Below are 26,838 nucleotides of genomic sequence, written 5' to 3' on the forward strand. Positions count from 1 at the left end.
GACCAAGAAATAGAACAAACTGGCGGTCAACCCAATACTGATTTTGCAACCTAGTGAAGGGTAATCGGCCAGTCGCCTGTATCGAGGTCGGTCAACATCGTCCCCTTGAACCCAAGCATTATGGTACATTTCCTTTGTAGCCTGCTCGCCTTGTCGAATTTTATCAAGAGAGCCAAGTTGGCATACGTGTAACATTTTTAACATTATGAAAAACGCGCCTGACATTGAACTTTCGCGTTGATTTAGTACTACATAGCAACGTCCATGGATAGGTATGTAGAATACTCGCTCTCAACTTCAATGCTCCCGTGACTCGCCAGATGTAGACGTGCTATGGCAGGTGACTGAGCGGACAGGTATGATCTGCAGGGGTCACTGTCACTTGACTCTCCCCGTCGATACATTGACACAACCGATGCTCTAACAATTATCAAGTTAAATCCGGCCATATATGCTAGCGCTGATAATGACTTTGCCAGATTATGCATGCATAACCGTGTGTGACAGCTGGGTCGTTAACTTCTCGCTCTGGCCCACATGAAGACACACCCCCCTTCTCCACTCCAAAGCCAAAGGTACATCAGCTGGGCTTGGGAATGTACCTACTCCGGAGAGTGGAGGTGGCGCGTAACGCGTACCTTAGCGTGACGTCTGGGCAGTACTTACCTACAGGTGGAACCTAGAGCTGGTGCACGTGTGCATGCACTTAGGTACTGGATAGGTACTAACGTAGGTGCCTGCTATGGTCAGGCAAGACCTCCGCGTTCGAACTCTCGGACTACCGTACTGAACCCTGCATACTGCCCTAGCGGACATCTCCCTGCTCCCCGCCGCCTTTGAGCTTATCAGTTCTTTGTTCTGCCGTCTCATCCTCCATCTTCCATCTTCCACCTTTCCTTCACCTGGCCGTCATCAATCGGCTGCTATTCGATATGGCGTCCAGGAGTCTTATTCCATTTCTTGTAGCCATGATGCTGCTCACAGGTGTTTGCAACACCTTGTTGACCAAGTATCAGGTATGACGACATAGGCACCATCGCATCTATTGTCCTGGCTAACTCGAATCTTTTTGTAGGACAACCAGTGTGTTCGTAATTGTGATCCCGATGATGATCCGAGAAAGCGCGCCTTCTTCAACCAGCCGGTGCTTCAGACGGCACAGATGTTCATCGGCGAGATGGGCTGCTGGTTAGTTGTCGGTATTATGGCACTCTGGCGTCGTTTCAAGGGCTCTAACCCGGAGCACCGAGGCTACCAAGCTGTGAATACCGAAGAAGGGGTCCATGGCACAGATGTGCCAGAAGCTAACGACCGTACGAAGCTTCTACATACAGGCCCATCAGTCTTGAGAGGATACCGCGTTACATTGCTTGCTCTGCCTGCTGTATGCGATATCTGCGGTACTACACTTATGAATGCCGGACTTCTCATGGTTGCTGCATCCATTTACCAAATGACCCGAGGCGCTCTAGTTCTATTCGTCGGTCTTTTCAGCGTCATCTTCCTCAAGAGACACCTTCATCTCTTCCAGTGGCTCTCCCTTGTAGGTGTTGTTCTTGGAGTTGCGGTTGTAGGCCTGGCTGGGGCTATTTGGCCGGATGAGAAGCCAGAGGGTGCTGTTGGAAAATCCGGGGATGACTCTCTGGCCCAAGGCGGCTTATCGGATGCTACCAGGGCCATTGTCGGCGTCTTACTTATCGCAGGTGCTCAGATTTTTACTGCTACCCAGTTTGTTATTGAGGAATGGCTTCTGGAGAGATCTTCGATTGAACCGCTTAGAGTAGTTGGATGGGAGGGTGTTTTTGGTTTTAGCGTCACTCTCTTGGGGATGCTCATCCTACATGCTGCAGTAGGGTCGACTGACGGTGGTCGATATGGATATTTTGACATTGTTGAAGGTTGGCGCCAAATGACAGAGAATAAGCAGGTCCTGATCTCCAGTCTCCTCATCATGATCAGTATTGGGTAAGTTTGACTTGTATAGACAGGAGTGGTTGGGTACTAATCCTTTCAACAGTGGTTTCAATTTCTTTGGGTTGTCGGTCACTCGAAGCGTTAGTGCTACCTCCAGATCCACTATCGACACCTGCAGAACCTTGTTCATCTGGATTGTCTCTCTGGGATTGGGCTGGGAGACCTTCAAATGGCTTCAAATTGTCGGCTTTGCTTTGCTTGTGTACTTCACCTTCCTGTTCAACGGCATTGTCCAGCCTCCTTTCGAATTCCTCAAGGTCCCAGACGAAGAGGTTGAGGAGCTTTTGCCTGAGGAACCCATCGAGCATCGTTAGACGAATATATTTACACAAGCCCTACCGCAATGGGTATCTCATTTTGGATTTGGATTTGGATTTGGATTTGGATCGATATGGGTTTAAATGTTTCTGCTTATTTATAAATGGCGTCAGGATTCTAGTGCCGCATTTGTTATAGTTAATTGTATTGAAACCTCTGCACATCACTCATACGAGTTGTGGTTGCAAAACTGAACACCAGTGCTAACCTGAAAATTCATCAAACGCCTTCACTTACGTCTTGAATAAAAAAGAAGCCCAGAATGAGAAAGACAAACGCCAAGAACAAATTGTACCGATCTTGGCCATGCTGCCGCCAACCGACGTTTTCCATCAAGTGACATTGCAAAGCAACTCGGCTTCAAGAATGAACTTGCCCTCTTTGTACTTTTCGGATGACTCGTAGGCCTTATCGTATTTCCACCCAACAGTTTCCTTGCACTGGCGACATGTGATATCGCGGACGACGTGCCGTCCAGTCGTCATGTTACGCTCGTTAGGAGGACCCGTCTCGATATTGACGACGCTGTGGAAGAGGTAGGCCTTCCCGTGCTGTCCGCGGAAGTTCTGGCGGCGACGTTAGTGGTGATGGGGACTTGGAGAGAATAGCATTCATGCAAAGAGCAGGGGCACGCACTCGACTTATGATATCTTCATGATTAGCCAGGTGTGCTTTACATGTCTTGCAGCCGTAGATCTTGCTGCTGCTGAGGTAGGTATTGTAAGCCAGCCCCATGACGCGGGGCCGTAAGGCGATGCGGGGGCGGGTTTAGCTTGGTGAATATCGGGGTTCAAGAAACAAACGGTAGCTATCAGAGTGCCTCGTTGATCTGACTTGTCTCTCGCAGATATCGTTTCAACAGTTGAGAAAGTGAAGATGGACGACAGTGGAGAAGCGGGTTACCTAAGGAGGCCGGTAGACATGACATGGAACGTCATGGGGCCAAAGTCAGTGGAGGTGAGGTACCTACCTAAGGTAGGTAGGTATGTAAGGTGAGTTAGGCGGGTCCCTCTCTCGGTGAGGCACACCCTAGGTTGGTCTAGCCGCCCGGGGGGAGGCTGGGATTAGTGGAGGCTTCCAGGAAGCGAAATATGGATAGTAATACACCATATCGGGTAGGTAGACAATATGTAAATTGGCAGTTTCACCAACGTGTGCTACAAGTTTGAATGAATATAGATATACCATACTGCTTCTTAACCATCTCAACCAGTCGGACAGATGGACCACTACGTACAGAATACTAATCCAGCTAATCACACAATAGAGAGTTTATGCCATCCATATCTTTTAAGGTTCGGTGGAATTGCTTCATTCTCAAAACAAAAATAACACCTGATTGCATTTGCTATCAAATATACGAACAAGACATACACAAATATAAAGAACAAAAATAGGCACCGCAAATGATTTCTTCATCCTTGTACTCAAAATCATATGAGAACTGCTCCCTCATTTCTTGTCCTTCTTCTTCTTCTTGGCCTCTTCGGCAGCCAAGTCTTTGTCCTTGATGTTGTTGTAGTGCCATACACCGCGTTCTCGATCCTCCTGTAACAGCTTTTGGTCTTCTTCACTGATAGGTACGCCCTCAATGCCCTTTACCTTCTTCCCCTCTATGAACATCACAATCCCCCCCAAAGCGGCGACGATACAAGCGAGCGCGACAAAGAGACCCGTGGACCAACTGGGACGATCGTAACGGTTAAACCCCCACATAAAACCGGACAGAACGCACTGCAGGAAAGTATTCCATACCATCAACCATATGACGGCATCCATTCTTGTGATGGGAGTAGGCGGGGCCCGGACTCCTGTCAGGGGAGCATCGGGAATCTTGTCTGGGGGAAACGGACAAGCAAGTGACGAGCTGAGATCAGGCGATGCGGAGATATTATGGGGCCCTATCTGAGGGTCAAGCTGATTAGATCCTGGAAGACGAAACCATCCTCGATGAATGCCTGCCAAGCGCCGGAGTGCAACTTCCTTCTTCTGGACTCGATATTGGAGAAGGAAATACAAGTCGCGAAAGCGCCAAGGGGCAAGTCCAAACCCGGTGACACAAAAGAGAGCATTCAGAATTTGAGAATCCCACTCTATCCATTTGCGTCTGGGTGAGTTGATGTCGTTGCATGTGGGAACGCACATTGCTGGTGAAGCATTGCTAATGTGTTTGTTAGCCAAGATGTCGCTTGTCAAAACAGTAATACGGCATAGAATACTTGCCAGAGCAGTAAGAAAAGCATGCCGCCCCAGGCCACGACGTTAAGGCCATAAACGGTAACAAGGAAACCTGTAGGGGTTCTGACATAGTTCCAGAACGCGATCAGGCCGAGCTTTGTAGACTGGCCTGGCGAATGTTTGGGCGGGAAGTGATACCCATTGTCAAAAGGGGCCGCAGCAGCTGGCTCCCCAGTGAAGTTTCGTCCGGGAGATGCTACGCTTGTACTGGCTTTTTCCTCGGGCGCCTCTTCGTTGACGGCGGGGATTGTGTTCTGCCTGGAAGTAGTCCCGAAGGACTGGCCTGTTTGCATCGGTATCGAGGGCTCTGAGGGTCTGCGGGCCACCGTTTGTCGCGAGAAGATTGATGATGCGATGGTTCCTGTAGCAGCCATAAAACCCTCCGGAGGGCCGGAAACTTCGAAACTTTGAGAAACCCTACGAAGACGACCGCTCAGAGATGAGGATGCTGCTGGACGATTATTGACATTTGTCGGGTCGGTGTCGACATTGGTAGGTGATGCATTGTTGAGACTGGGAAACGGTTCGGTATCAGTTCCATTAAGGGAAGGTTGCCCAGAGGCTGTCATTGTGGCGATGCTGCCTTGGCAGTCTCGGATTGGGCGGCTGCTGATATTCAATGACGAGTAATGATATTGGGGTAAGCTGTTGAGATGTTGAATTCAATGCATAGATAAATAGTCGTATTATATGATGTTGATTATTGTAGAGAGGAAACAGATGCGGTTATGATCCACATTCGATGAGAGTGCCGAGCAATCGACAGGTGGGACTGGGTAATTTATCTAACGTTAGGTTAGATCCTGCCGCAGTCTAAAAACCTAACTAGGAGCGCGGGCATGAGTACGATACAGTAGCAGGTACTGACCGACTGTACTTACAACACGGGCTAGGTACCAGGTAAGTAGGTAGGTACGTAGGTAATCACTATTGTCCGACACATGTCGGCAGGAAAACCAAAGTCAAAAGTCTCGACTCTTGTCCACGATAAGAGCAGCATGGATCCCATTCGTTCGATTCGTCCTCTACAGCCCAGAGGTTCATCATCTTTTAGGTGAAGCTTACGGATAGTAGGGACTAAGCTTCCACCTCATGGTGGGTACCTACCAAGGTTAGTGGTAGCCCGACAGACAGACGCTCCACTACAAAGGTGCCGGTTTAATCCACCTCCAGCATCGGTCCATAATATTAAATAAATAAAAAAAGCCAATCTTTACTTCGTCGCGAGTTCTAGAATTTGCAAACCACCCTCTTTCTCCCAATCCTCGCTCCCGCAACATTCTGCAAGCAGAACGTAATTTGACCGCTACAGCACAAACTTGCCTTAACTCCATTAGTCGACAACAGACTGATCGTTCACGGCCCAAGCCAAGCCACACATACTTCAGCCTCACGTGCGCGTACTCTGTACAGCAGGACTGAACCCTGAACCGCACCCAACCGATTACCTGCCATCTTCAGTCGCCCGCCTCCCTTGGCACCCATGACGCGGACGTATCAACGTCGCTAATCAATATGGACTCTGAAAGTGGCCCGGTAGCCGACGTGACTTCGACAGTCCTATACAACCTACAATACCAGCATGATTGGGCTTCCCTCAATGTTTGTGAAACGACAGCTCATCGGCCTTTGATCAGAGGCTTGCCACCGCGCCGGCTCTACATTCACCCAGACGATCAAATTGCTGCCCTGGAGCGCGAGAAGGCTTCTGGAGAACCTCTGGATCAAACCCCCGAGCTCGAATGGGTGCTGGCAGTACATCCCGAGGAAAAATGGACTATCAAAGGGTTTTCTAATATCTTCGATTCTATCGAGCACAATGGTCCACGAGAGAAGAGGCTCGTTTTGGCAACGGTGCATAACGACTCTACTGTGGTCTATTACCTGATGCACGAGGGTATGGTAAAGCCTCGCCAGAATTGATCGGCTACACTGCCCGTCTCGGCTCGCTCCTCCTATAGCATGAAAATCACCTTTTGTGTTTTGCGCTGCTCGAAGAGTGCATATCCTTCAGGAGCTTGTTCAAGCGGTAACTTGTGGTCAAATAAGAAGCTATCAAGACAGTCAGCTGCCGAAATTTGTTCAAAGACAATCTGGGAACACACCCAATTTGATCTTGCTTCTGCTCCAGCAAATTAAGAGCTTCGTTGAAAACGCTGCGTACTGGGCAGCGACCCATCTGCACTCGAATGTTCTTCCTGCAACCAGTTCAGCCAGTCGGTTTTATTGAGTTATGTCTACGTATTAGCTCGGGGGCTGCTTACGTATATGCGTCATCGCCTGTCCATGGAATCTACATAGACGATTGTCAGCCTTTTCCTTCTCAAGTCTCAAGCTGGTTTCTGACCTCCTTGTTATGGACACCGATGCTGCTGATGGCACCGAATGGCCGCACAATGTCAAACGCCGTTCTCAAAGCGGGTGCTTGCCCGACAACTTCGACTACCATGTCAGCGCCTCGTCCTTCTGTTACCTCCTTTATTCTAGCCTCAAGTCCTGCTCTGTCAGTCTCGAAGTTGAGAGGTTCTGCGCCGAGCTTGCGAGCCTGCTCCAGGCGGCTATCAACACTGTCGATCGCGAAGAGGTGGCGAGGCTTGTAGTGAGTGGCTGCCAAGATAGCGCAGAGTCCAACAGGACCGCAGCCTATAACGACCAACGTAGCTTCCTGGATGTTTTGCGAAGGGACAAGTTCTGTGGCGCTCTTGACACCGTAGAATCCCGTGGGGAATATATCCGCCATGAGTAGGAGGGCCTCATCCGATATTGTTTCGGGAGCCTTGACAGCTGTCCCATCAGCCATAGGGATTCGGACGTACTCGGCTTGTCCTCCATCAAGAGTTTCACAGCCAAATAGCTGGCTCTCAACACAGCGGGCGGAGCAGCCATTGTTGCAAAAAAAGCAATCGCCGCTGCAGTAGTCGATAAGTATGATATGAGTCGGGGAGCAGAAACAGGGACGTACCATGAAGCTGTGAATGGAGCAACGACCTTGTCACCGACGTTGATGGTTTTCACAGCTGAGCCAACCTGCACAACTGTTCCAGTAAACTCGTGGCCCATGATGAAGCCCGCGCCTGATGGTTGGTGGCCGCGATAGATGTGAAGTTCGCTATGGTTATCAATCAGCTAATGCAACATATTGTTGACGAGAGCGATCTCCATACGATCCGCACAAGCCTGCGGCGTGCACTTTGATAATAATGTCCCTGTCATCACGGACTTAAAGATTAGTTGCGATGCTTACATCGGACATTGAAAGCATGGTGGAACTTGGGCCAGGCAGCCCCAGTAACTTACTTTGAGGCATGGGTCGATCCTGAACCGAGATCTTGTACAGGCCGTCAAACACGACGGCCTTCATGGTTGATGGCAGAGACAAGGTTGTTGTAGCCATGACTGGCGGTGCTCCGTGTAATCGAATGGTTCGTAGGCGAGATCTACTACAAGCAAACACAAGACGAACTCGTGTACCGTGCCGGTCAAATGCGGTAGTTCTGCCAGAGGTCTAGGTAGGCGAGCACTTTGACTTGGAGGCAATACAATTCGGTCAATTGACGATACCAGGCGGAGTTTTGTGCCATTAGTGTGGGGTTGACTATGAGTTCGGCCAACGGCATAGGATGGACACGATTGAGATTTGCCGCATTGCGGTGGAGAATCATCAAGCAAGCTGCTGTCTGCTGTGGGCCGAGGCTTGGCTCAGCTCACGGATGTGAGCATTTTCAAACATATACGAAGTCATCGCGAGGTACAGATTTGGCAGAAAAGCCTTGGGATCTGGGGGTTCTTGTGTGATCAAATGCACAATTGGACCATGTCATTAAGTTTCCATTGTAGAGAGTGAACCTAGGTACCTGTCAACCACAGTGGGGCAGCGGTTTGGCGAGATGAGGTTGAGGGTATATTGCTGCTACTGTTACTGTTACTGTACCTACCGTTTGATAAAAGTAGTACGTGCATCCGATCATTAGGTGTTGGCTGCAGTTTGGCCATGTCTCTCTTTCTCTCCATCTCCATCTCTGCAAAGTGTGTACAGTATTGTGGTTTTCGGCCAACTACTAACCCTGGACCGATACTGAGTCAGTTGACGTCCAGGAACTGTACTGTAATCTATCCTAGACTACCTAGTCTACAGCAGAGTAGGTCGCCCAGAACAGGAATGGAATAGTTTATATGAACGGGCTTGGCGAACAAGGCAGGTGATTAACTAGCCATGCCAGACGTCGACTGACAGTTCCGCCCAGACTGACTGGAGGGGATGTAACTAGATCGATTTTCTGCGTCATTTACCATGCGTTGTGGATTCCGTGAGAATTCTAGAACAAGAACTACCTATGCTGACATTTGTACCAGGTACAAGGGCCTTGTAATAAATTAAAATTTACCATACCAGCGGGCTCGTTCTCACTTCTGTGTTGATACGCGAGTTATGGGCTGCATTTCCATTTTCTCATGGAATCAAAGTCCCTGAATGTGTACCTAGTCTAGGTAGATAGATAGATACCTTAGTACCTAGAGTCAGAGTCAGCTACATACCTGATGCATGCATTGTAGTGTACTGTATCTGTACCGCGGCCGGCAACGCAGAAAGCGGTCGGGTCACCCCAGGATCCATGCCATGTCCGAGAAGGAGACAGAGCCGCTTTTTGTGGACAGTTTGTGGAGTGTCCAATGATAAAGTACAATAGTCTTTTAAATGAACAGTACACGATGCACAGTGAGGGAATACCCCACAAGGGGCTCGTTGAGCTTATCCACTTCCCCTCGTCCTGCGGCTGGGGCAATCCTCTGGGGTTCACCAATCAAATTGTCTTGTGCGTCTTTTGGCGGGACGCGCGAGATATTTGTCGGTTGTCAGACGAGGCGGCTCTTTTTGGCTCGGTGAGATCATCACCGCCTAAATGCATCGACAACGAGTACTGTACTGCATTATACTGTACTATTCTGTAACCAGAGAGAGTACTTTTCTTCCGTCAAAAAAGATCGTACTTATCTACAATACTAGCAATGCGCAGAACAGATCGCCTGCATCACACACATGTCGACACGGTAGTGGATGTGGAAGCTTAGACAGGCGACCCCAGTGGGGATTTGGAGAGGGGAAAGGGAGGCCTCGGTAGGAGCATCCAGTCGGGTTCTCAGACAAGTCATCACTTACTGTAGTCTCTATAGTAAGTTTCCGTTTGTGGATGAGGCTCCAATTAGGTACTGAGGTATAGGTAGGTAGGTAGTCATTGTACTGCACTGTACCAATTGAGGCTCATTCCGTGGTACGAGCGGCATTGGATCTAATCCACAATTGCAATCCATGATAACAAGGATCAGTCATTCAGTTCAGTCATTTCGGTCACTCGGCCAAGCGCAAAGAAAGATGTCGCTAAAGACGTATGATACACTGGCGTACAATATCAGTGGCATTAGGTTGCCTATACTGGTTTATGTCTGGATATAAAACTTAGTAACTAGGTATCTACCTACCTACTAACTCTACCTACCTTAGTACATAGGTACCTACCTAGGTAGGTAGGTATTCAATCCCTAAGTATAGTAGGTAGATACTTAGCAGAGCCCCATCCGACCCCCCCTGTTTTCAATCGGCCTACCACATGTTACAGATATCTCAAGGGCCGAATATTTACCACCTTTTTACCCCATCCCCGTCTTTTCCTTTCCACCTTTCCCCATGGCTCACGGTCCATGCCCAAGTTGGCGGACATGTCCTAGGATACTGTAGGACCCCAGCCCCTCCAGTCCCTTGCCCTTATCCTTATCCTATCAACCCGTGGCGTAGTCTAGTCTAGCCGAGTCGTTGGCACTGTATTGGATGCTACAGTACCTCCTCCATCTAACAGCTTAATACGGATACAGTGCTCTGTACCCTGTAACCTGGTGTCAAGAAGTGGAGGCATCGATATTGGGAAGGAAGCAGAAATGCACGGCAGTCCATCCATCCATCCATCCATCCATCCATCCATACTCTACTACCTTGCCTGCTTGCCCAGTAAGAAGATAGGGCTCCAGCTTAGACTAAGTTACTCCTTCATCCATAGCAATTCCATCCATCCCCCAGACTTTTTCCATTTCACTTCATGCTCCGCATCCCATCCGCACTCTTCCCACTTCCCAAAAACCATTCGGTTCTCTGGGCTCTGTACATATCAACGCTTCAAACCTGACCTTCCAGTGAGGTAACCTTGCAAATCAAAAGGTACCTACCTAGGTACCTGCCTACCTTGGTACTTTACCGCTGCTCCAATAACGTCTGGCCACACACTTTGGCACAACCGACGTCCGAACCACCACCTCCGCTTCTTCTTGATATCGCGCATGCACTCACTCACCTCACCTCAACGGTCATCAAATCAACAAATCCAAAATTCCTCTCTAAACAACGTTGTATTGCCACCGGTCATATCTACCTAGGCACGCTCTTTTCACACAACCTGAGGGCTCAAAATCCACCGCATTTAGCGCAAATTACACCTGACCTGCGCTGACAGCCTTTCTCACGACTTACATTCAAGTGGACGTTCCTTTGCCTGAACGACTACTGTGTGCAGAATTTGATCGTCCTTGGAGCCGCTTTAGACGGCGTTCGTTGTTCCATGTCGAGAAGAGGGCACTAGTATACGGGTTATCACGAGCAAATAGTCAACAAGGAGCTACGTGTGTGCATTCGATCCTTTGTGCACACTCTCACTCGGCCGATACCATACCTTCCTTGACCCTTCTCGTCTCTTCAAACTTCTCTTTATTAGCGCAGGTCATTCTTCCAAGTCTTACTGCAAGTATTCGCACCGGCGCGTGATACAGCGAACGATAAAGAGTCCCCGACGTCCCAACCCCGCGAGGGGCCATGGCTAGTTGAGCAACCGCCGTCAACGCGACAACGATGACCACAGCTACGCAGCAACAGCAGCACCAACCACCACAGCCTCACCTCGGCTTCATTGTCGATACATACGATCCGGATGACGTGGTTCCCCGGGGGAGCCCCCTCATGACCCCGCTCCGTCCTAAACTCGAGCCGTCTCCAAGTCCTCCCCCAGATATACCTGCAACTCAAGTCAGTCTTAGTCCTTCCTGTATCGGCGGTCGCGACAAGTCTAATCGCCACAAGGTCCGTCCAACTTCTGGGGATGCTGTCCTAGTCGCATATCTCGACAACGGACGTGACCCTGAAATCGCTCGTGCAGCCGGCCGCGAAAGTCTTCCATGCGACGAAGAATCTCCAGATGAAGATGCACCAGATAGACACGTGAATGGGGATCTCATCAGCGGGCCGTTGCTTCGGCATCTCGCGGCGGACGCATTGCAGGCTGCCTCATTAGCTACAGCGCCAGCGTCGCTTGCAGCTACAGTGCCTAAGACAATCCCCGATATATCGATACCGACTGGTCAGCTGTCCATTCATGACGAGCCTCCACCCACCAGCTTAAATACAGCACGATATACTTCTGGCAACAGAGTCACGTCACCACTAATTTCTTCGCCCAGTGGACCCTTACCACCGCTTCACAACGGGGTTCGTGCGCCAGTTGGCGAAAACAAAGAGACCCTACCTTCACAGTCTCTTCCATCTCTACGTTCTACCCTTGGAGAACTTAGGGATCTAGCCACTGAGCATTTGCCCGAACAGGATCTTGGACGTGTCCCTTCGGGGCCATCCATAACATTCCCTGCCTCACCTGCAGGAAATATTGGGCATCGCTTCAGTGTAAGCACCCTTCCGTCCTCGCCTCGTTCACCACCCGAAGGCTATAGGACACTTTCCCCGCACTCTGCTCCGAGTGCCAGTATTCATTACTATACGACAAGTAGCACCCACCCTCGTGCCCCAACGGAATACAGTAGCAGCAATGCTGGTGAGACTCCAAACACCGACCATTCCGCTTCCACACCCGCCACTTCTACCTCTATCAACTCTACCTCTATCACTGATCGCATGAGTATTGACGGCATTACACACCCGCAACCTATCTCCGGCTCCTACACATGCACAGTGCAGGGTTGCAATGCTGCACCCTTTCAAACTCAGTATCTCCTTAATTCTCATATGAACGTGCATTCGTCAGCCCGGCCGCATTACTGTCCGGTAAAGGGATGTCCAAGGAGCGAAGGAGGAAAGGGTTTCAAACGCAAGAATGAAATGATAAGGCACGGTTTGGTCCATGACTCTCCGGGCTATGTGTGCCCGTTTTGCCCTGATCGGGAACACAAGTATCCACGCCCGGACAATTTACAGAGGTACGTCACTTCACAAGCTTGAGTAACATGTTGAATTTGTAGCTCTGAACTCAAATATTGACTGTGACGGTTTATAGACATGTCCGTGTTCATCACGTAGACAAAGACAAAGACGACCCACAACTACGAGATGTACTTGCTCAGCGGCCTGATGGACCTAACCGTGGTCGGAGAAGACGCGGTCCACCTTCGTGATTATTCCCAACCCCAAGCAACGTTTACTTTTTTTTCGGCCTTCGATATCGAAGATGGAGGAGGAATGACTTATGACAACGCTATGAGGCGCAGTCTTTGTTGAGATTACGTACATGCGTGTTTATGGAGTGATAGGTTGGACAGGTTTCTCATCTGTTGCCAAGGATGTTGATCTAGCGGCTGAGTTTGGACTGTAACAGATTAGGCGTTCAGGATTTTGGATACCCGGTTGGGTCGATTTTGTTCATCATGCCCCCCTTTCCTTTTGGCAATGTACCATTCATGCCGGAACGGCGTTGGCTAGCGAAATAGCGTTTGTTGTGTTCGATTCTTGATATACAGCACTATGATACTGTGATGCCTATCAGCGATTTGCATCTTTAGCGTTCCAATAGGCATCTCTTGATGATGAGAATGTGTGTTCTTAAGCCCTTTCGGAGTTGGAGATACTGTCTAAAGGAGTGCCCAAGACCCGACATTGACAGGTCCGTCGCTATGAATTTCTATTTCAATGCACTCCTCTGGCTGGGATATGCCCATGCTCTCAATCACCAACCACATTCCCTCTCGTTGTATTCTTGCCGGCTCCATGTCTAATTCGGGGGTTCGCACGACGGTTTTGAGCTCTTCATATTCGCCTTCACCCGATGTTGCGATTGTAGTTCGCTCTGGATCCCATCCGTGTGCTACTGAAACTCGAACCATTAGAGTTGACGAGGGCCGGCTGCTAGGATTCAACTCGGGACTGCAGACACTTCTTGCAGTAACGCTGATTCGAGTTAACCAGGAAGCTGAAAGCTGCGCCCGCCGTACCTCTTCCCCGTCCGAAAGCTTGAAAGGGGCGAGTGTCTTGCGTAGTCTCCCCGCGGCCTCAGCAGGAACTGGTTGGATAGTCACGTCTGTCATGGATGAAATGCGGAGGACAAAGTCGGCAAGCTGGCCTGCTTCAAAAGTCGAGCAAACGAGAGTATATACCCCGGCGTCAACATGGGGAATGTTTGCCACTGCACAACCTCTGCGATATTCTCCAGATGAACCTGCTAGATCACGAACCTTGAGTGTCTGAACCCGCCTCCCTTGAGACCAGACTAAATCAATATGCACGTGGAAATCCTGCATGTTGGTCGAAAGCAGTATAGAGAGAGGGCCTGCTAGTGCCAGCGATAACTTGTACTGCGGATTAGCGGCATATGTGGTACAAGCCGCGCTTCCCCCTGCGGACCTTCTGGTCCACGATCCAGTCACTTCTTTTATGAGCGCCATTGCATCATCAGCCTCCTTGACTGCAAGTTGATCTTGCGACAAAAACGAAAGAGTGAGGGTGTAATTTGGAAGCGGAAACTCATGCTGGTCAACCACGACGGTATATCGCTTCTTCGGATTTGTGTGAAAACGTGCAAGGGTCTGTGGCGAGTCGACGTAAGGCCCGCGGTAAATGTCACCATCGGAAATTTGCACTCTGTGGCCCTGATTATCAAAGACAAGGATACTCATATAGCCAAGCTGGCCAGAGGCGGCTGCCATTGTGTCGGTCCTGTTGCGAGAGATTTCGAGCTCGGCATCCACAAAGTGCCTGCTGACAAGAATCCAAACCGGCCCGCCGGTGGGTGATTGCAGTGAGTATTGTGGGTTGCGTAACAGGGAAGAAGACAACTCTGGAGGTGGTATATGCCAACTGAAGTGGTGGTCCTGTCGATGGGAGAAGAGCGACGGGTTCCAGTTGAGGTACATGGATTCAAAGTGTTGGAGGACATCTTCTAGGGTCATCCAAAATGAACCAGTAGTAGAAGGTGCGGATGCCTCAGGGGATTTTGTCGCCGAGTCAGATTTGGGCGGTGGTGAAATGCTCCCTTTCCATACCGGTCCATCACACCAAGGATTCTTGACCAAGAGCCTCCGACTTTCAGCGACAACCTCCAAGTCCATGATGGCATAGTCATGTTCTCCGACCAATCCAAGAAGATCCTCTTCTTCAGCCGAGATTCTTCCCGTGCCTAATGTGACGACAACATTCTCAGAATCATGTGCATTCTTTATCCGTGTCCACAGTCTGTCGATTTCCAGGTCTTCCCTATACAAGCAATTGAAAGGTGAGTCTACGTTGTAGGATTAAAGTAACATACGAGGATGAAGGAGGTCAAAGATGACAGTTTAAGAACAGCGAGACAAGCGTGCTCACCTTTGAAGGAAAATCTGTTCGGGAATCCAACCGGTAAGCACCCATAAGTCTGTACCAGAGTTGCTCCCCGGAAAGTCGTAACCGCCCCTTACTTTGAGATAGGCTTTCTCCAAAAGAGCCGGCCAGAGTAGTTGAGGGTTCAACCGATCAACAACGTAGAGTGTGCGGTTTGTAAGAGAAGAAGGAAGCCGCTCATCGATAACAACACGGCGGAAGCAGCCGTTGAAATATAGCTTTAACACGTATTTGCCTGAAGCAGAAACCCTAGGTATGCCCCGGGATTTATCGAAGGGATACAGGATGGATGATAGAACCTGTGCATGTGTGTCAATATATTAACCAAGATCAGCTCTGAATATTGATGGCTTTACCGAGTTTCGACCGGTCAAGATACGCATGGCAGCGCATAGACTGGCCACCACAGAACAGTCGGTTGTCACATCCTGAACAAGATCACACCCGTGGCTCGAGTTCATCAAAGCATCGTTGTCTGGTTTAATGTCATGGCGCAAGTCCAGTGGACGCCTCCATCCACCAAAGGTAGCAGCCTGTCTAGGAGACAATGTAAATGTAGCATTGTCACTAGGGCAAGGTCAACGATGGATCTGACAGGAACGTTGGCCTAGGTCTTACGTGAAAGGATCATGACCGGGGAGAAGTTCAAAGTCTTTATCCGAGGGCTCATTTGACCATGGAGGAAACAGATTTCCATGAAGACGTGATGTTTGCAGCAAGACACTGGGCGTCTGCGTGAGATGAGCTTTGAGCTTTTCCGCCTGCGCAATGAGCTGTTGACATTTCAGCCGCAAGCGGGTAGCGTCTTTCTTGGTAGCGGCCTCCCCAGCAGCTCGCATATACAGCTCAGCGGCCCGGACGGTATGGTCGAGGGCCGCTTGGCCGCTCGATGCCGGGATAAGAGACTCAGTGGCCTGGGATGGAGATGGTCAATGGAATCCGTGTCAGACCAGAAGACAGACAAGGTAAGAGCGAGTTGACTAACCTGAGCTCTCTTCTCCATCGCCGTTCACTGGAACATGGCCTCTGAATCAAAGGTAGGTAATTCTTGTGAGGTTATATCGATAAGTACTTGGTGACGTTGGATATCTGGGCGACTAACTGACCCCTCGGTGGGGGGCCATCTCCACTTATGCGATCTCTACAAGTATAAATTTTTAAAATTGTCTATCTATTATATGCAACTACTTAAGGATACTGAATTTTAATATAATAATAATAAATAGGTATCTATAGTCAGTTTAAAGAGATTAAATTTAATAGAAGATTTATAATATTATTTACTATTTACTATTTTGATATATTATGTTATAACTTTTAAAGTACCTCTCATATGGTCAAGTTCTTTATACTTGCGCAAGGTACCTATTCTGGAAATTACGTAGTGCGAGGGGGGCCCAAGGTTAGTACCTAACCGAGGTAGGTGCCATATCCTTCCCCGGGTCAAAAAATGAAATCACAGGCGGGGATGGAATCTGCCGAGACCGGTGGACTCGAACCTCGGCCCCGAATCGGTCGCGGGCCGTTTAATCTTTTGATAACGATACGATGCCCTGCGCTGCCCGGGCCTTGCCTGGTAAAGGTCAGTCATCTCTGACCTCGCGATAGTCATCTGTGACTAGAAAGTTGTAACTTTAATCGACTTCACAAGAACTCGGCCGATTTGTCACGTTATGGCTGCGCAATCTAAACCTGAAATCTCCCCCTGGGGTCGCGCCGTGGCTGGCGCTGCAGGCGCTGTCCTGGCCAACGCGCTGGTTTACCCCCTAGACATGTAAGTTGCCGGGCATCTATCCACCTGCTTGGTTGACAGATGCTAAAGATAACTGTTGCAGCGTTAAGACTCGCCTTCAAGTCCAAGTCAAACCAGATCCCACCAAAGGCCCTTCCACGACCGACGAACCACACTACACCTCAACATGGGATGCCATCTCGCGGATAGTTTCTGATGACGGAATCAAAGGTCTATACGCTGGCATGAACGGTTCTTTGATTGGGGTCGCGTCAACCAACTTTGCCTATTTCTACTGGTATACCATAATCAGAACTCTGTATTTCAAGTCACGTAAGACAGACGCGAGCCCTTCGACCATTGTGGAGCTGGCTCTAGGTGCTGTTGCAGGAGCGATTGCCCAAGTCTTTACAATCCCCATTGCGGTGGTTACTACGCGTCAGCAAACAGCCAACAAGTCTGATCGCAAGGGCCTCATAGCCACAGCCCGTGAGGTCGTTGATGGCCCAGATGGTGTGTCAGGACTTTGGCGTGGACTCAAGGCCAGCCTGGTCCTTGTCGTTAACCCTGCTATTACTTACGGCGCGTATGAACGGCTAAAGGAGGTGTTATTCCCGGGCAAAGCTAGCTTGAGACCAAGCGAGGCATTCCGTAAGTCTGAAGTCTGAGCCGTCATCTGATCTAGAATCTGATCTAACTATGCTGGCAGTGCTGGGTGCTATGTCGAAAGCACTTGCGACTATTGCCACTCAACCTTTGATCGTGGCCAAGGTCGGCCTTCAATCCAAGCCACCACCGGCCCGCAATGGCAAGCCCTTTACCAGTTTCGTCGAGGTTATGAAGTTCATCATCGAGCATGAGGGAATGCTGGGGTTGTTCAAGGGCATTGGACCGCAGATCCTCAAAGGACTTCTCGTCCAAGGAATTCTGATGACAGCAAAGGAGAGGTAAGGCATGGATCTTGTCCAACGAATCGCCACTGCTGACACGTTTTGATTATTTGTAGGGTTGAGCTGATGTTCGTCCTTCTCATCCGATACATCAAGTCCATCCGTCTTAGCAAGAGCAGCCGAGGCGCCGAGAAGACTGCCGCCGCTGCAGCTGCATACAGCGTTGCGGCCAAACCGATGACAACCATGTAGAATAGGACAGGATCTGAAGGTTAGTCCTGATCAACATCAGTTGTGTTGATGTTCCAAGAAAGGGACTTGCCAAAAGTGGGAATGGGAAATAGGTTGTTTTGTGTGTAATTGATAATTAGCGTACATGACTTTCCGCTGCAATGATGCTGCGTCTAAACGTCTTCTATTCGCCTACTGGGCCGACCAAGGTAGGCATGTACCTACGTTCTTTGCATGATCCTCGCATTTCTGTGCTAGGTATGCATGCATGTATGTCTGTGTCGTGTTGATAAGGCAATGATGAATGTCGTGGCTCAAGGGGGTTTCAGATATGCAGATGACAAAATAAAGGTTGGCAACTGGATGTTTAGGTAGACTGCGGGAAGCATAGATACTCAAGGTCTAAATTATAATATCGAGTGCTTTAATAGCAAGTGAGTAAGCTACTGTGGAGAGGTAGGTTAATTTGTCACCTACCTACGCCGGCATGCATGTTCACCTACCTAGGTACTAGTCTAGCACGTGCAAGCTGCCCTCCAGAATTAGGTAAGCATATGGGCCCACAACTTCTCTCTAGGGCTTCGAGTAGATCGCACACACAAATCTAGCTTTCTCCTCCAACTTCTCGATCCGTCTCCGTCTCCGTCGACACAGGGAATCAATCAGCAGCAATGGCGAGTACGTGCGATCCTAATAGAATCCTCAAGAGACTGCCTACAGGTCACTGACACGGTTGCAGAGTCAAAGAACAGCTCCCAGCACAACCAGTCGCGCAAGGCGCACCGGAACGGGTACTTATCTCGAAATATACCAGTAGCTGGCAATTACTAACTTGCGTACAGAATCAAGAAGCCCAAGACTTCCCGTTACCCCTCTCTCAAGGGTACCGACCCCAAGTTCCGACGAAACCACCGACATGCTCTTCACGGCAACATGAAGGCTCTGGTACGCTCACACCTTCGACTGCAAACGAATGTCGGACATTTGCAGGTGGCTAACAACTTTAACAGAAGGAGGCTAAGGAGGGCAAGCGCGAGACTGTCTAAACATCCGGCAGAGGAATATCGAGGCGTCAATTTGGAGTATTCGTATTGCTCGGTTACGGCACCCACACGATAGAACCTACGCAAATGAACGATGGAAATATCATGCGGTTAATCCGACGAAAAAAAGGTGGTGGATGCCGACACGTCCCGGCGAATGATGCTGTGACAAACCCCGAGGAAAGCATGTGTAACATGAGGTAGAATACCGAAACTTCTGCCTGAACTCCAAACCTCAAGTCCCAGTCCCAGTCCCACAAGTGCATTTGCTGGTGAAGTACTGCCTGTATCTTTCCTCTTGGTACTAGTCGCGTAAAGTGACAATTTGGATCTGAGCCCAATAACGTTGCGGCCAATACCGACTATTCCTACCTTGCCTAACGACAGACCCTCGATATATCCTGTGCTTGCCTTGTGCCACGCGTGGGTATAACGGCAGATGCGGCTTTTGATGCCATTTTCTTTCTGGGCTCCGTGGGTAGTACATTGTTGCTCATTGCCTCTAACAAATAGATAGCTCCCTCCTGTGTACTGCGTCGAGCTCTACCTGTCTAAAGTTTAGCTAGATCACTGGCCACTGCATTTGTAAAGACAAGTACCTAATCAACTAATCCTTTTCTGGGGATATTTCCGAACTCTCCAAAAATACTCGTACCTATCCCATCCTAACGTAGATTTTGCCACCCTGAAACTCGGTAGCGCCTCAGGCAACTACATGTGTATGTAAATTTGAACAGACAAGGATTAATGGCCTTTTTTTCTTCGCTACCGATAGGCCTGGTGGGCCCTTGGCGGGCGGGCGAACCCAATTAGGTAAGCCCAGGGGCTGAGGACTTCGCTGTGAAGAGAGGAACACGAATCCAGTAGACTACCTTTTGCTCACGACTCTCTCTCTGTCCTTCGACGAGTTCATCAATAAAGGACACCGGTCCGTTACTTCAAACAGCGGCGGGATTTAATCAGGATTACTGTGGCCTGCCTGGAAGCAGACTTCGTCCCTTCTTTGCCCATCTACTTACCTTATCTTGGGTAAGGTATCATTTATATACTCGGTATGACTGTCCCTTTCCCGCCCCTTGCCCCTCGCTTGCTTGTCTAAAGGTATCGGATCAAGCTGGGCAGGATCGTCTTTCTATCTATTCAATCTATTTCCAAGAGCTTTCTAACAACCTTGTAGCGCTGTTCGTCGTCTGGCAGACAATGTTCTAAATTTCCCGCCTTACTTGAAGTCCAAGCTCCTTTGAGGTCAGCCGGTCACTGCAGGAGTCGAAAGACGATTCTTGTATCGTTTTGCTTGTCATCGTCACAATTCGCCCACTTTACCTCTACAAACTATCTTATCCCTACCTTCACCCTCGATAATGCACAATATGTCGGGCAACCACGTCATAGGAAACAGGAATAGCACTCCCGAGGCTAACAGCACCTCGACCTTGCGACCGCCTTCCTCCAGAGCTGTTGGTTCTGGGCATTCACTTCGCGCTTCGGCTGACATGGCATCACTCTCTGGCCCCTCTCCTTCCAGCCGTATTCGACCGTCTTCCGACTTCTATGGCCAAGCTCAGCAGACCCTTGGTCCGAGCAACGCAGAGACGGACTCGCAGGATAAGATTGCTCAGCAATGGATTGCCGATATCGACCAGTACGAAACCACATTGGAGGAAATGGCTGCTGCGACCCTCGATCAAGATTTCAAGGATGAACTCAGTGCCATCGAGCAATGGTTTCGTGTGCTGAGTGAAGCTGAGCGTACTGCTGCCTTGTATGCATTGCTGCAACAGACAACCCAGGTTCAAATTCGCTTCTTCATTCAGGTACTTCAGCAGATGGGAAAGAATCATCCGCTGTCTGGGGTGCTCTCCCCTGCCAGTTTCGACAAAGGTATGGTAGATATCGACAAAGGTTTGCTGTATATCTAACACAGTTGCAGACCCTATGTCCAACCGTCTTAGCGACGCCATGAACAAACTGAACGTAGACTCAGCTCGGAACTCGATGGCACGCAATTCGGTTATCGCACCCTCCACCAAACGACACTCCGGGCTCGATCCTTCAACTATCAGCGCCATGTTCCCCGACGCCGCAGCAGCCATCGCAACGGAGAAGGCTAAATTTACCCAACAGACAGGAAACCCACCCTCGTCGAACCGCAACAGTATCGCTCTAGACCATCGGTCGTCGATGGCTGCCCCATCCATCAGCGCGCCACAGGACAATCGTGACTCGGGACCCGCTGCCTCGCCTTGGAACAGCGGCGGGAACGCAGACGCTTCTGGCAAAACACCATCTGGCCAGGCGCCAATGGGCCAATTCGTTCAGCCGGCACCGTCAGGTGGACTTCGATCACCCCGTCCCCAGTTGTCGAGCAACAGCACAATCCAACAGACAACCCTTACTGCGCCAGAGAAAGCTTCTGCAGATCTGCCTTTGCTCTCGCCTTACAACGCCGGTAGTGGCAACTGGGCCTCCATGGTTAACACCCCAATGACCAGTACTTTCAATGCAGCTGCCACCGGTGGCAACCAAGCTGATATGGTTGCCAATGCTACAGCTATGAAACTTGCCGCTCTTTCGACAGTAAACAACCGGTTCGCGCTTGATGATGTTAGGAAATACCGGCGCACCCGATCCAACGATGGCACACCTGGAAACGGCCAGAACCCTGTATCAGCCGGTCCCCAGCCTGGGATCAATCTTCCCAACGCTAATGTAGTCATGATCAACGAGCACGGGCAAGTTCTGAGTCGTGAACAGCTTATGGCTCTTCAGGCACAGCAAAACCTTGGCTTGGGTGGTCAACGTTCTCGTCCCAGCTCCCCAGGACTTGCCATGCAACCTGGACTGTCACATATGGCACCATTCACCTCGCCGCAAAACAACGGGTTTCTTAGCGCTTACGACGGATCCTCGCCACTGTTGAGTGCTGGGATGCAATCTGTTAACCTGGGCAGTCTGGGAATGGGGGGGCATGAAGGTTATTTATCGGATCATTCTGACATGAACCGTGGACGGTCTCCTCGCGGTCGTCGAGGCAGCTCGAAGCCCCCGGAGGATCCCACCGATCCAACCCTGCTGCAGGATATCCCTAGCTGGCTACGAAGCCTTCGTCTTCACAAATACACCGACAATCTGAAGGATATGAAATGGACGGATCTTATTGAGTTGGACGACAAAGCCCTGGAAGCACGTGGCGTAAACGCGCTTGGCGCACGCCGAAAGATGCTCAAAGTCTTTGATCAGGTCAAGGGTGAGTTTCCAGATAAGATTCGTTGCCTCCAAGCATGTGCTAACTTTCTTATAGAAGCCAAGGCCGATGGAAAACTGGGCTAGAAACACCGTGACCGGGTATGCATGCATAGAGACCTTCCAAAACGGAGTGTGAAGTGGTCTGTTTCCTTTCAGATGGTGTTGTATTTCTTTCAAGACCTTGACAGTCTCGTCTTTCTTAAACAGAAGGAAAGATGTCAGCCTGCGAGGCGTAGAATAATACTTGAGCGCAAGAATTACGAGTCACCGCGACATGATAAGTTGATAATAACGTCTTGTGTCTTTACAATAAACTGTTTATTCAAATCAAATCCGATTCGTGATATGTAGCCGTACATGTTGCCTTGCGATTTGGTTCTGCTGTGACTGGGCACGCTTACCTTAACCCACAACCTGATGGGAGTCCAATCACGCGGCTAGGTACTTAGGTACAGTATCTACTCTAGCCACGCTCGCTGCGCCACATCTCGTCCAATAAACGTCGTGGGCCCACGCTGACAGACGTGACAGCGACAAACATTACCTTTCATCAAGAATCAGGATTACTCATGCATGATGTTGAGCGACCACAGTCCGGAAGTGCTGGAAAGGTTTGTCTCCATTTCTCTCTGGTATAATAAAATAATAAAAATTTACTGACCGCACTAGGCAATCTGAAAATGCTTCCGATGCAGACTCTGATCTGGAGGAGTTGGAAGATGATATTGCCAAACTTGACCAGACAGTTCGGGACTTCATAGCCGTGCAACGCGATGAGGTTGTCCCATCCACGTCGTCTCGCCCTGGATTACGAGGGAAGGGAACTCGTGGACCACGAAAAGCAGCCAAACCTAGAGGTGACATTACAGCGCGACTATCAAAAGTGAACCAGGCTTTCCTGAGCGGCGACTATTCCTTAGCACGCGACCTCGTTTTTGAAGTCATCAGAATCAATGCAGAAACTCACCAAGCATGGACAACTTTGGCATCCATATTTCGCGAACAGGGCGATATGAGCAAGTCACTATCAGCGATGGTCTATGCTGCTCACCTTCGTCCAAAAGATGTCAACGGTTGGCTTCGATGCGCAAGATTCGCACTGGAAAATACGGGGGAGGACGAAGCCGGAAGCCTTAATACTGCAAGGCTTTGTTACTCGGCCGCTCTACGCGTTGACGCCACAAACCAAGACGCCAGATTAGGCAAGGGCTTGGTGTGTCACAAACAAGGTCATCTTGCTGCTGCTATCTCTGACTACAAGGTCGTACTGAAGCATCGCCCATACGACCTTGAAATTGTTAGAAAGCTCGCAGAAGCTTGCGTCGACAACAAGCAGGCAGATGCAGCCGTCCCAAGCGCAATTGCAGCCTACAAGCGGTTTTTTGAACATGAGAAGACGAAAACGGGTCTAGAGCAAGCAGATGCACCGTGGATTGATATCGGAATTTACGTGGAGCTGTTCGCGTCAACAGGTCGCTATCAAGAAGCCATCCAAGAGGCAAAGGCGCTAGCCAGATGGGTTTTGGGCCGAGAATCCGAGTCCTATTGGCGTGCTTGGTTTTCAGATGACCGTGAATGGGATGTAGACGACGAGAGACGAGCATCTGTTTCGGAATTCAGACCAGGACTTTGGAGCCCTGACCTTTATGGCAGATCATTCCCGTGGGATCTCCGTGCTCGTTTAGCAATTTACAGATTTAGACTCGGAAACGAGGAAGAAGCGATGGTAAGTAGCAAAATCTTCATAACAGAAACTATACTGACAATCAATGACAGAAGCACCTATGGTGGTTTGACCCTGAATCACATCTTACTCGAGAATTTGCCAACGAGTTTCCGTTCTTGACTTTCGATCTGGCGGAGGAGTTGGCCCACCGTGGTCATACCCCGCTGGCAATATCATACTACCGCATCCTCCGGGATCTGCCTGGTGATCCTGATGCAACAATCTTGTTGCAACTAGGACGATGCCATTCTGCGGTGGGAGAGAACGCAACTGCCGAAGAATATTTCCTTGCTGCAATCGATGCGGATGAAGACAACATCGATGCTCGTATCGAACTCGCCAACATGTATGAGAAAGCTAGAGAAGAGGAAGAGGCTCTCATCTTGGCGGCGGAGGCGATGGCCCTTCGAGAGATTCGCGACCAAGACCACAATATTGACAGTGGCCATGGCCACATAATAGGTACTGAACAGCCCAGCCGCCGAACCCAGCGACAGGCTCAAGCTGTTCCTCGAAGAACAGATGCTTTTGGAAAGCGACTTATTACAAGACGCTACCGACCAAAGCGACTAGCTGGCGCAGAGAAGCGTCGGCAAGAGGAGCAAGCACGTGCTGTAAAGCTGGCGGAACAGTACGAGATCGTCCAAGATTTACGGCGGAAGATCAAAGAGGGATGCCATGACTTGATACCAGAGTGGATGGCTTCTTCGAGAGAACTTGTGGACGACTTCCGATCAATCAAGAAATTCTACTCTTGGGATAAGTATCTGCATTTCCTGGGGCCAAAGAATCATTCGCAGCAACAAGAAGCAGAGAAACCGCAGAATGAACTCTCACAGATGTATGAGAGACTAGCCAGAAGTAAGTGCATCAAGTTCTGTGGACAGGTTAACCCACTGACTTTGAAATTTGTGCAGCCCTCGCACCTCAACCTAGCAACGGAAATGGAGAAGAAGGTTCTACTGACCTCGATGGTCACCAGGGCATTTCTTTCAACAATTGGCTCGACCTTTTTCTTGATTATGCGATTGGGCTAGCTATTGCTCATCGGCGTGAAGAAGCTTATCAAGTTTGTGAAGCTGCCAGGGATTCAACTGCATTCCGAGGACCAGAGCATGGGTTTATCATTCACGTCGCATGGAGTGGTAAGTTACTTGTGGGAAGAGAAAACCAGCATGCTGATGGATATAGTTTGTGCCATCTATACGAGCGACGAGGAGAAATGCATCGCGACTGCTCGCCAGCTGATGCGAGAAGGTGCCACATCTGATTCCTATCGTATGTTTGCTTTGGTGTCGAACCTATGCCAATCTCCCGTGTCCTGGTACACATCAGGACCGGCACAGAAGTACATCCTCCGGCAGATTAAAGCCATGGATGAGGTACATGGGGACACGGAATCCAGTACTGGGCTAGAGAGGAAGAAAGGATCGCCCCTGGATGCTTGCGTGTTGATGCTTTACGGACACATTCTTTTTACGTCGACAAGCTACACATACGCTTTAGGTAGGACGGATGGAGCTTACCGTGACGCACCTTAACTAACTTCCAGATAGGGTATTTCCTGCGATCCCGGGCCCTTGATCCTGACAACCTTATGGTGAACCTGAGTCTTGGACTTGCCTATGTTCATTATGGACTTAAACGACAGTCAACTAACCGGCAATACCTCCTGCTGCAGGGCCAGTCGTTCTTATCGCGTTACGCTGAACTGAGCTCTAAAAAGCCAGCTGAAGAGAAAGAGCAGAGCAAGGCTGAGGCTTATTACAATATAGGTCGCTTGTATCAACTCTTAGGTGTAAACTACCTTGCTCTGGAGTACTATATAAGGGCAGAAAAGATACTGCAGTATTGTAGGAAACAGGGAAAGTTACCTACTGAGCTTACTGCTATAATTTTAAGCAATAAGTATATTTTACTTAGTATTAATAAGTATAATTATAAAGCTTTAAGTTTACTAAAGAAAGGTTTAGTAATATAATAAAGGAGTTTATTAATTTAATAAAGGATTTTATTAATAAAAGAAATATATCTTTATATTAAATAAAGTTAAATAATTAATTACTATTAGTTATTATAATAAGTCTTAAGTATAGCTAAGTAAATTAAAGATATATTATTTTTTAAACTATAAGTTTTAAATTAAATTTATTTTTAATACTATAATTAATAATAACTTTTTTTAATAATAAAAATATTAAATTTAAATTAGTAATATACTAAAGAAATATTAATTTAGTATTATATATAATAACTTATATATTATACTTTATTTATTTTATTTTATTTAATATTATAATAAGGTTTAAACCTATAACCCTAGGGTTATACTTAACTCTATATAGCTATACCCTAGTATAATAGTTAGGCTTTCTAAGGGATAAACTATAAGTAGTAGGTATAGTTAAGGTAATCTAAGGTAATAGGTAGGTTATATTTATTATAGTTACTTTAATTTATTAAGTTCTTAAAGGGGCTTAACTAGGATTTCTAATCTAAGGGTTTAGTTAAATTAACCTTTCTCTAGTATATTACTAAGCTAATTTTAATATTATTATAATTACTTTTTTTCCTATAATTCTAGTCTTTAAAATCTATTTATAATAGTATTATTTTATTATTTTATTTTTAAATATATATCTTTAACCTCTTATAGTATTAATTATAATTATTTTTTATTACTATATAATATATCTTATTTTCTTATATTATAGCCTTTTATAGTAATAGCTACTTAATATAGTAGTTATTAGTATTATAGCTATTAGTATTAGTAGCTATTAATACTAATAGCTATTAAGATT

General features: G+C 48.6%; 11 protein-coding genes across 11 annotated transcripts; 7 read left to right on the plus strand and 4 right to left on the minus strand.

Moving 5' to 3' along the window:
* Nucleotides 1-471: 471 nt before the first annotated feature.
* B0J16DRAFT_156571 (uncharacterized protein) lies at nt 472-2,538 on the plus strand. The gene is made up of 3 exons (XM_046122137.1): nt 472-1,016; nt 1,076-1,965; nt 2,018-2,538. The coding sequence occupies exons 1-3, from the start codon at nt 933-935 to the stop codon at nt 2,286-2,288; spliced, it is 1,245 nt and encodes a 414-aa protein (XP_045981328.1). The 5' UTR covers nt 472-932; the 3' UTR covers nt 2,289-2,538.
* Nucleotides 2,269-3,357, minus strand: B0J16DRAFT_344838 (Yippee/Mis18). The gene is made up of 2 exons (XM_046128207.1): nt 2,929-3,357; nt 2,269-2,858 (listed from the first exon to the last, which is right to left on the minus strand). Exons 1-2 carry the CDS (start codon nt 3,025-3,027, stop codon nt 2,625-2,627), a joined length of 333 nt encoding a protein of 110 aa, XP_045981329.1. The 5' UTR covers nt 3,028-3,357; the 3' UTR covers nt 2,269-2,624.
* A 249-nt stretch (nt 3,358-3,606) lies between these two features.
* On the minus strand, nt 3,607-5,584 carry B0J16DRAFT_344840 (uncharacterized protein). Its single transcript, XM_046128208.1, has 3 exons — nt 5,412-5,584; nt 4,516-5,315; nt 3,607-4,453 (listed from the first exon to the last, which is right to left on the minus strand). The coding sequence occupies exons 2-3, from the start codon at nt 5,097-5,099 to the stop codon at nt 3,745-3,747; spliced, it is 1,293 nt and encodes a 430-aa protein (XP_045981330.1). The 5' UTR covers nt 5,100-5,315; nt 5,412-5,584; the 3' UTR covers nt 3,607-3,744.
* A 145-nt stretch (nt 5,585-5,729) lies between these two features.
* Nucleotides 5,730-6,900, plus strand: B0J16DRAFT_344841 (tRNA-splicing endonuclease subunit Sen15). The gene is made up of 3 exons (XM_046128209.1): nt 5,730-6,728; nt 6,795-6,823; nt 6,878-6,900. Exon 1 carries the CDS (start codon nt 6,046-6,048, stop codon nt 6,451-6,453), a length of 408 nt encoding a protein of 135 aa, XP_045981331.1. The 5' UTR covers nt 5,730-6,045; the 3' UTR covers nt 6,454-6,728; nt 6,795-6,823; nt 6,878-6,900.
* B0J16DRAFT_401122 (chaperonin 10-like protein) lies at nt 6,486-8,423 on the minus strand (the record flags this gene model as incomplete). Its single annotated transcript, XM_046132561.1, has 7 exons — nt 7,828-8,423; nt 7,695-7,749; nt 7,493-7,639; nt 6,878-7,439; nt 6,795-6,823; nt 6,636-6,728; nt 6,486-6,582 (listed from the first exon to the last, which is right to left on the minus strand). Exons 1-7 carry the CDS (start codon nt 7,922-7,924, stop codon nt 6,486-6,488), a joined length of 1,080 nt encoding a protein of 359 aa, XP_045981332.1. The 5' UTR covers nt 7,925-8,423.
* Nucleotides 8,424-11,072: 2,649 nt separating this feature from the next.
* Nucleotides 11,073-13,228, plus strand: B0J16DRAFT_156731 (uncharacterized protein). Its single transcript, XM_046122138.1, has 2 exons — nt 11,073-12,777; nt 12,855-13,228. Exons 1-2 carry the CDS (start codon nt 11,423-11,425, stop codon nt 12,970-12,972), a joined length of 1,473 nt encoding a protein of 490 aa, XP_045981333.1. The 5' UTR covers nt 11,073-11,422; the 3' UTR covers nt 12,973-13,228.
* Nucleotides 13,113-16,244, minus strand: B0J16DRAFT_156741 (uncharacterized protein). The gene is made up of 5 exons (XM_046122139.1): nt 16,152-16,244; nt 15,785-16,080; nt 15,523-15,733; nt 15,152-15,465; nt 13,113-15,043 (listed from the first exon to the last, which is right to left on the minus strand). The coding sequence occupies exons 1-5, from the start codon at nt 16,167-16,169 to the stop codon at nt 13,426-13,428; spliced, it is 2,457 nt and encodes an 818-aa protein (XP_045981334.1). The 5' UTR covers nt 16,170-16,244; the 3' UTR covers nt 13,113-13,425.
* A 354-nt stretch (nt 16,245-16,598) lies between these two features.
* On the plus strand, nt 16,599-18,506 carry B0J16DRAFT_344862 (mitochondrial carrier domain-containing protein). The gene is made up of 4 exons (XM_046128210.1): nt 16,599-16,940; nt 17,002-17,549; nt 17,608-17,845; nt 17,905-18,506. The coding sequence occupies exons 1-4, from the start codon at nt 16,840-16,842 to the stop codon at nt 18,038-18,040; spliced, it is 1,023 nt and encodes a 340-aa protein (XP_045981335.1). The 5' UTR covers nt 16,599-16,839; the 3' UTR covers nt 18,041-18,506.
* Nucleotides 18,507-18,585: 79 nt separating this feature from the next.
* Nucleotides 18,586-19,274, plus strand: B0J16DRAFT_344864 (ribosomal L29e protein family-domain-containing protein). The gene is made up of 4 exons (XM_046128211.1): nt 18,586-18,697; nt 18,759-18,810; nt 18,862-18,964; nt 19,030-19,274. The coding sequence occupies exons 1-4, from the start codon at nt 18,691-18,693 to the stop codon at nt 19,063-19,065; spliced, it is 198 nt and encodes a 65-aa protein (XP_045981336.1). The 5' UTR covers nt 18,586-18,690; the 3' UTR covers nt 19,066-19,274.
* A 651-nt stretch (nt 19,275-19,925) lies between these two features.
* Nucleotides 19,926-22,637, plus strand: B0J16DRAFT_363602 (protein VTS1). Its single transcript, XM_046129883.1, has 4 exons — nt 19,926-20,114; nt 20,240-20,943; nt 20,993-22,309; nt 22,364-22,637. Exons 2-4 carry the CDS (start codon nt 20,424-20,426, stop codon nt 22,390-22,392), a joined length of 1,866 nt encoding a protein of 621 aa, XP_045981337.1. The 5' UTR covers nt 19,926-20,114; nt 20,240-20,423; the 3' UTR covers nt 22,393-22,637.
* A 210-nt stretch (nt 22,638-22,847) lies between these two features.
* Nucleotides 22,848-26,052, plus strand: B0J16DRAFT_344869 (uncharacterized protein). Its single transcript, XM_046128212.1, has 6 exons — nt 22,848-22,919; nt 22,978-24,034; nt 24,085-24,895; nt 24,952-25,179; nt 25,226-25,540; nt 25,591-26,052. The coding sequence occupies exons 1-6, from the start codon at nt 22,882-22,884 to the stop codon at nt 26,013-26,015; spliced, it is 2,874 nt and encodes a 957-aa protein (XP_045981338.1). The 5' UTR covers nt 22,848-22,881; the 3' UTR covers nt 26,016-26,052.
* The last annotated feature ends 786 nt before the right edge of the window (nt 26,053-26,838 follow it).

This window comes from Fusarium flagelliforme (assembly GCF_020744385.1).
Source record: "Fusarium flagelliforme strain FIESC 12 MPI-CAGE-AA-0113 chromosome Unknown B0J16scaffold_5, whole genome shotgun sequence".
NCBI lineage: Eukaryota > Fungi > Ascomycota > Sordariomycetes > Hypocreales > Nectriaceae > Fusarium > Fusarium flagelliforme.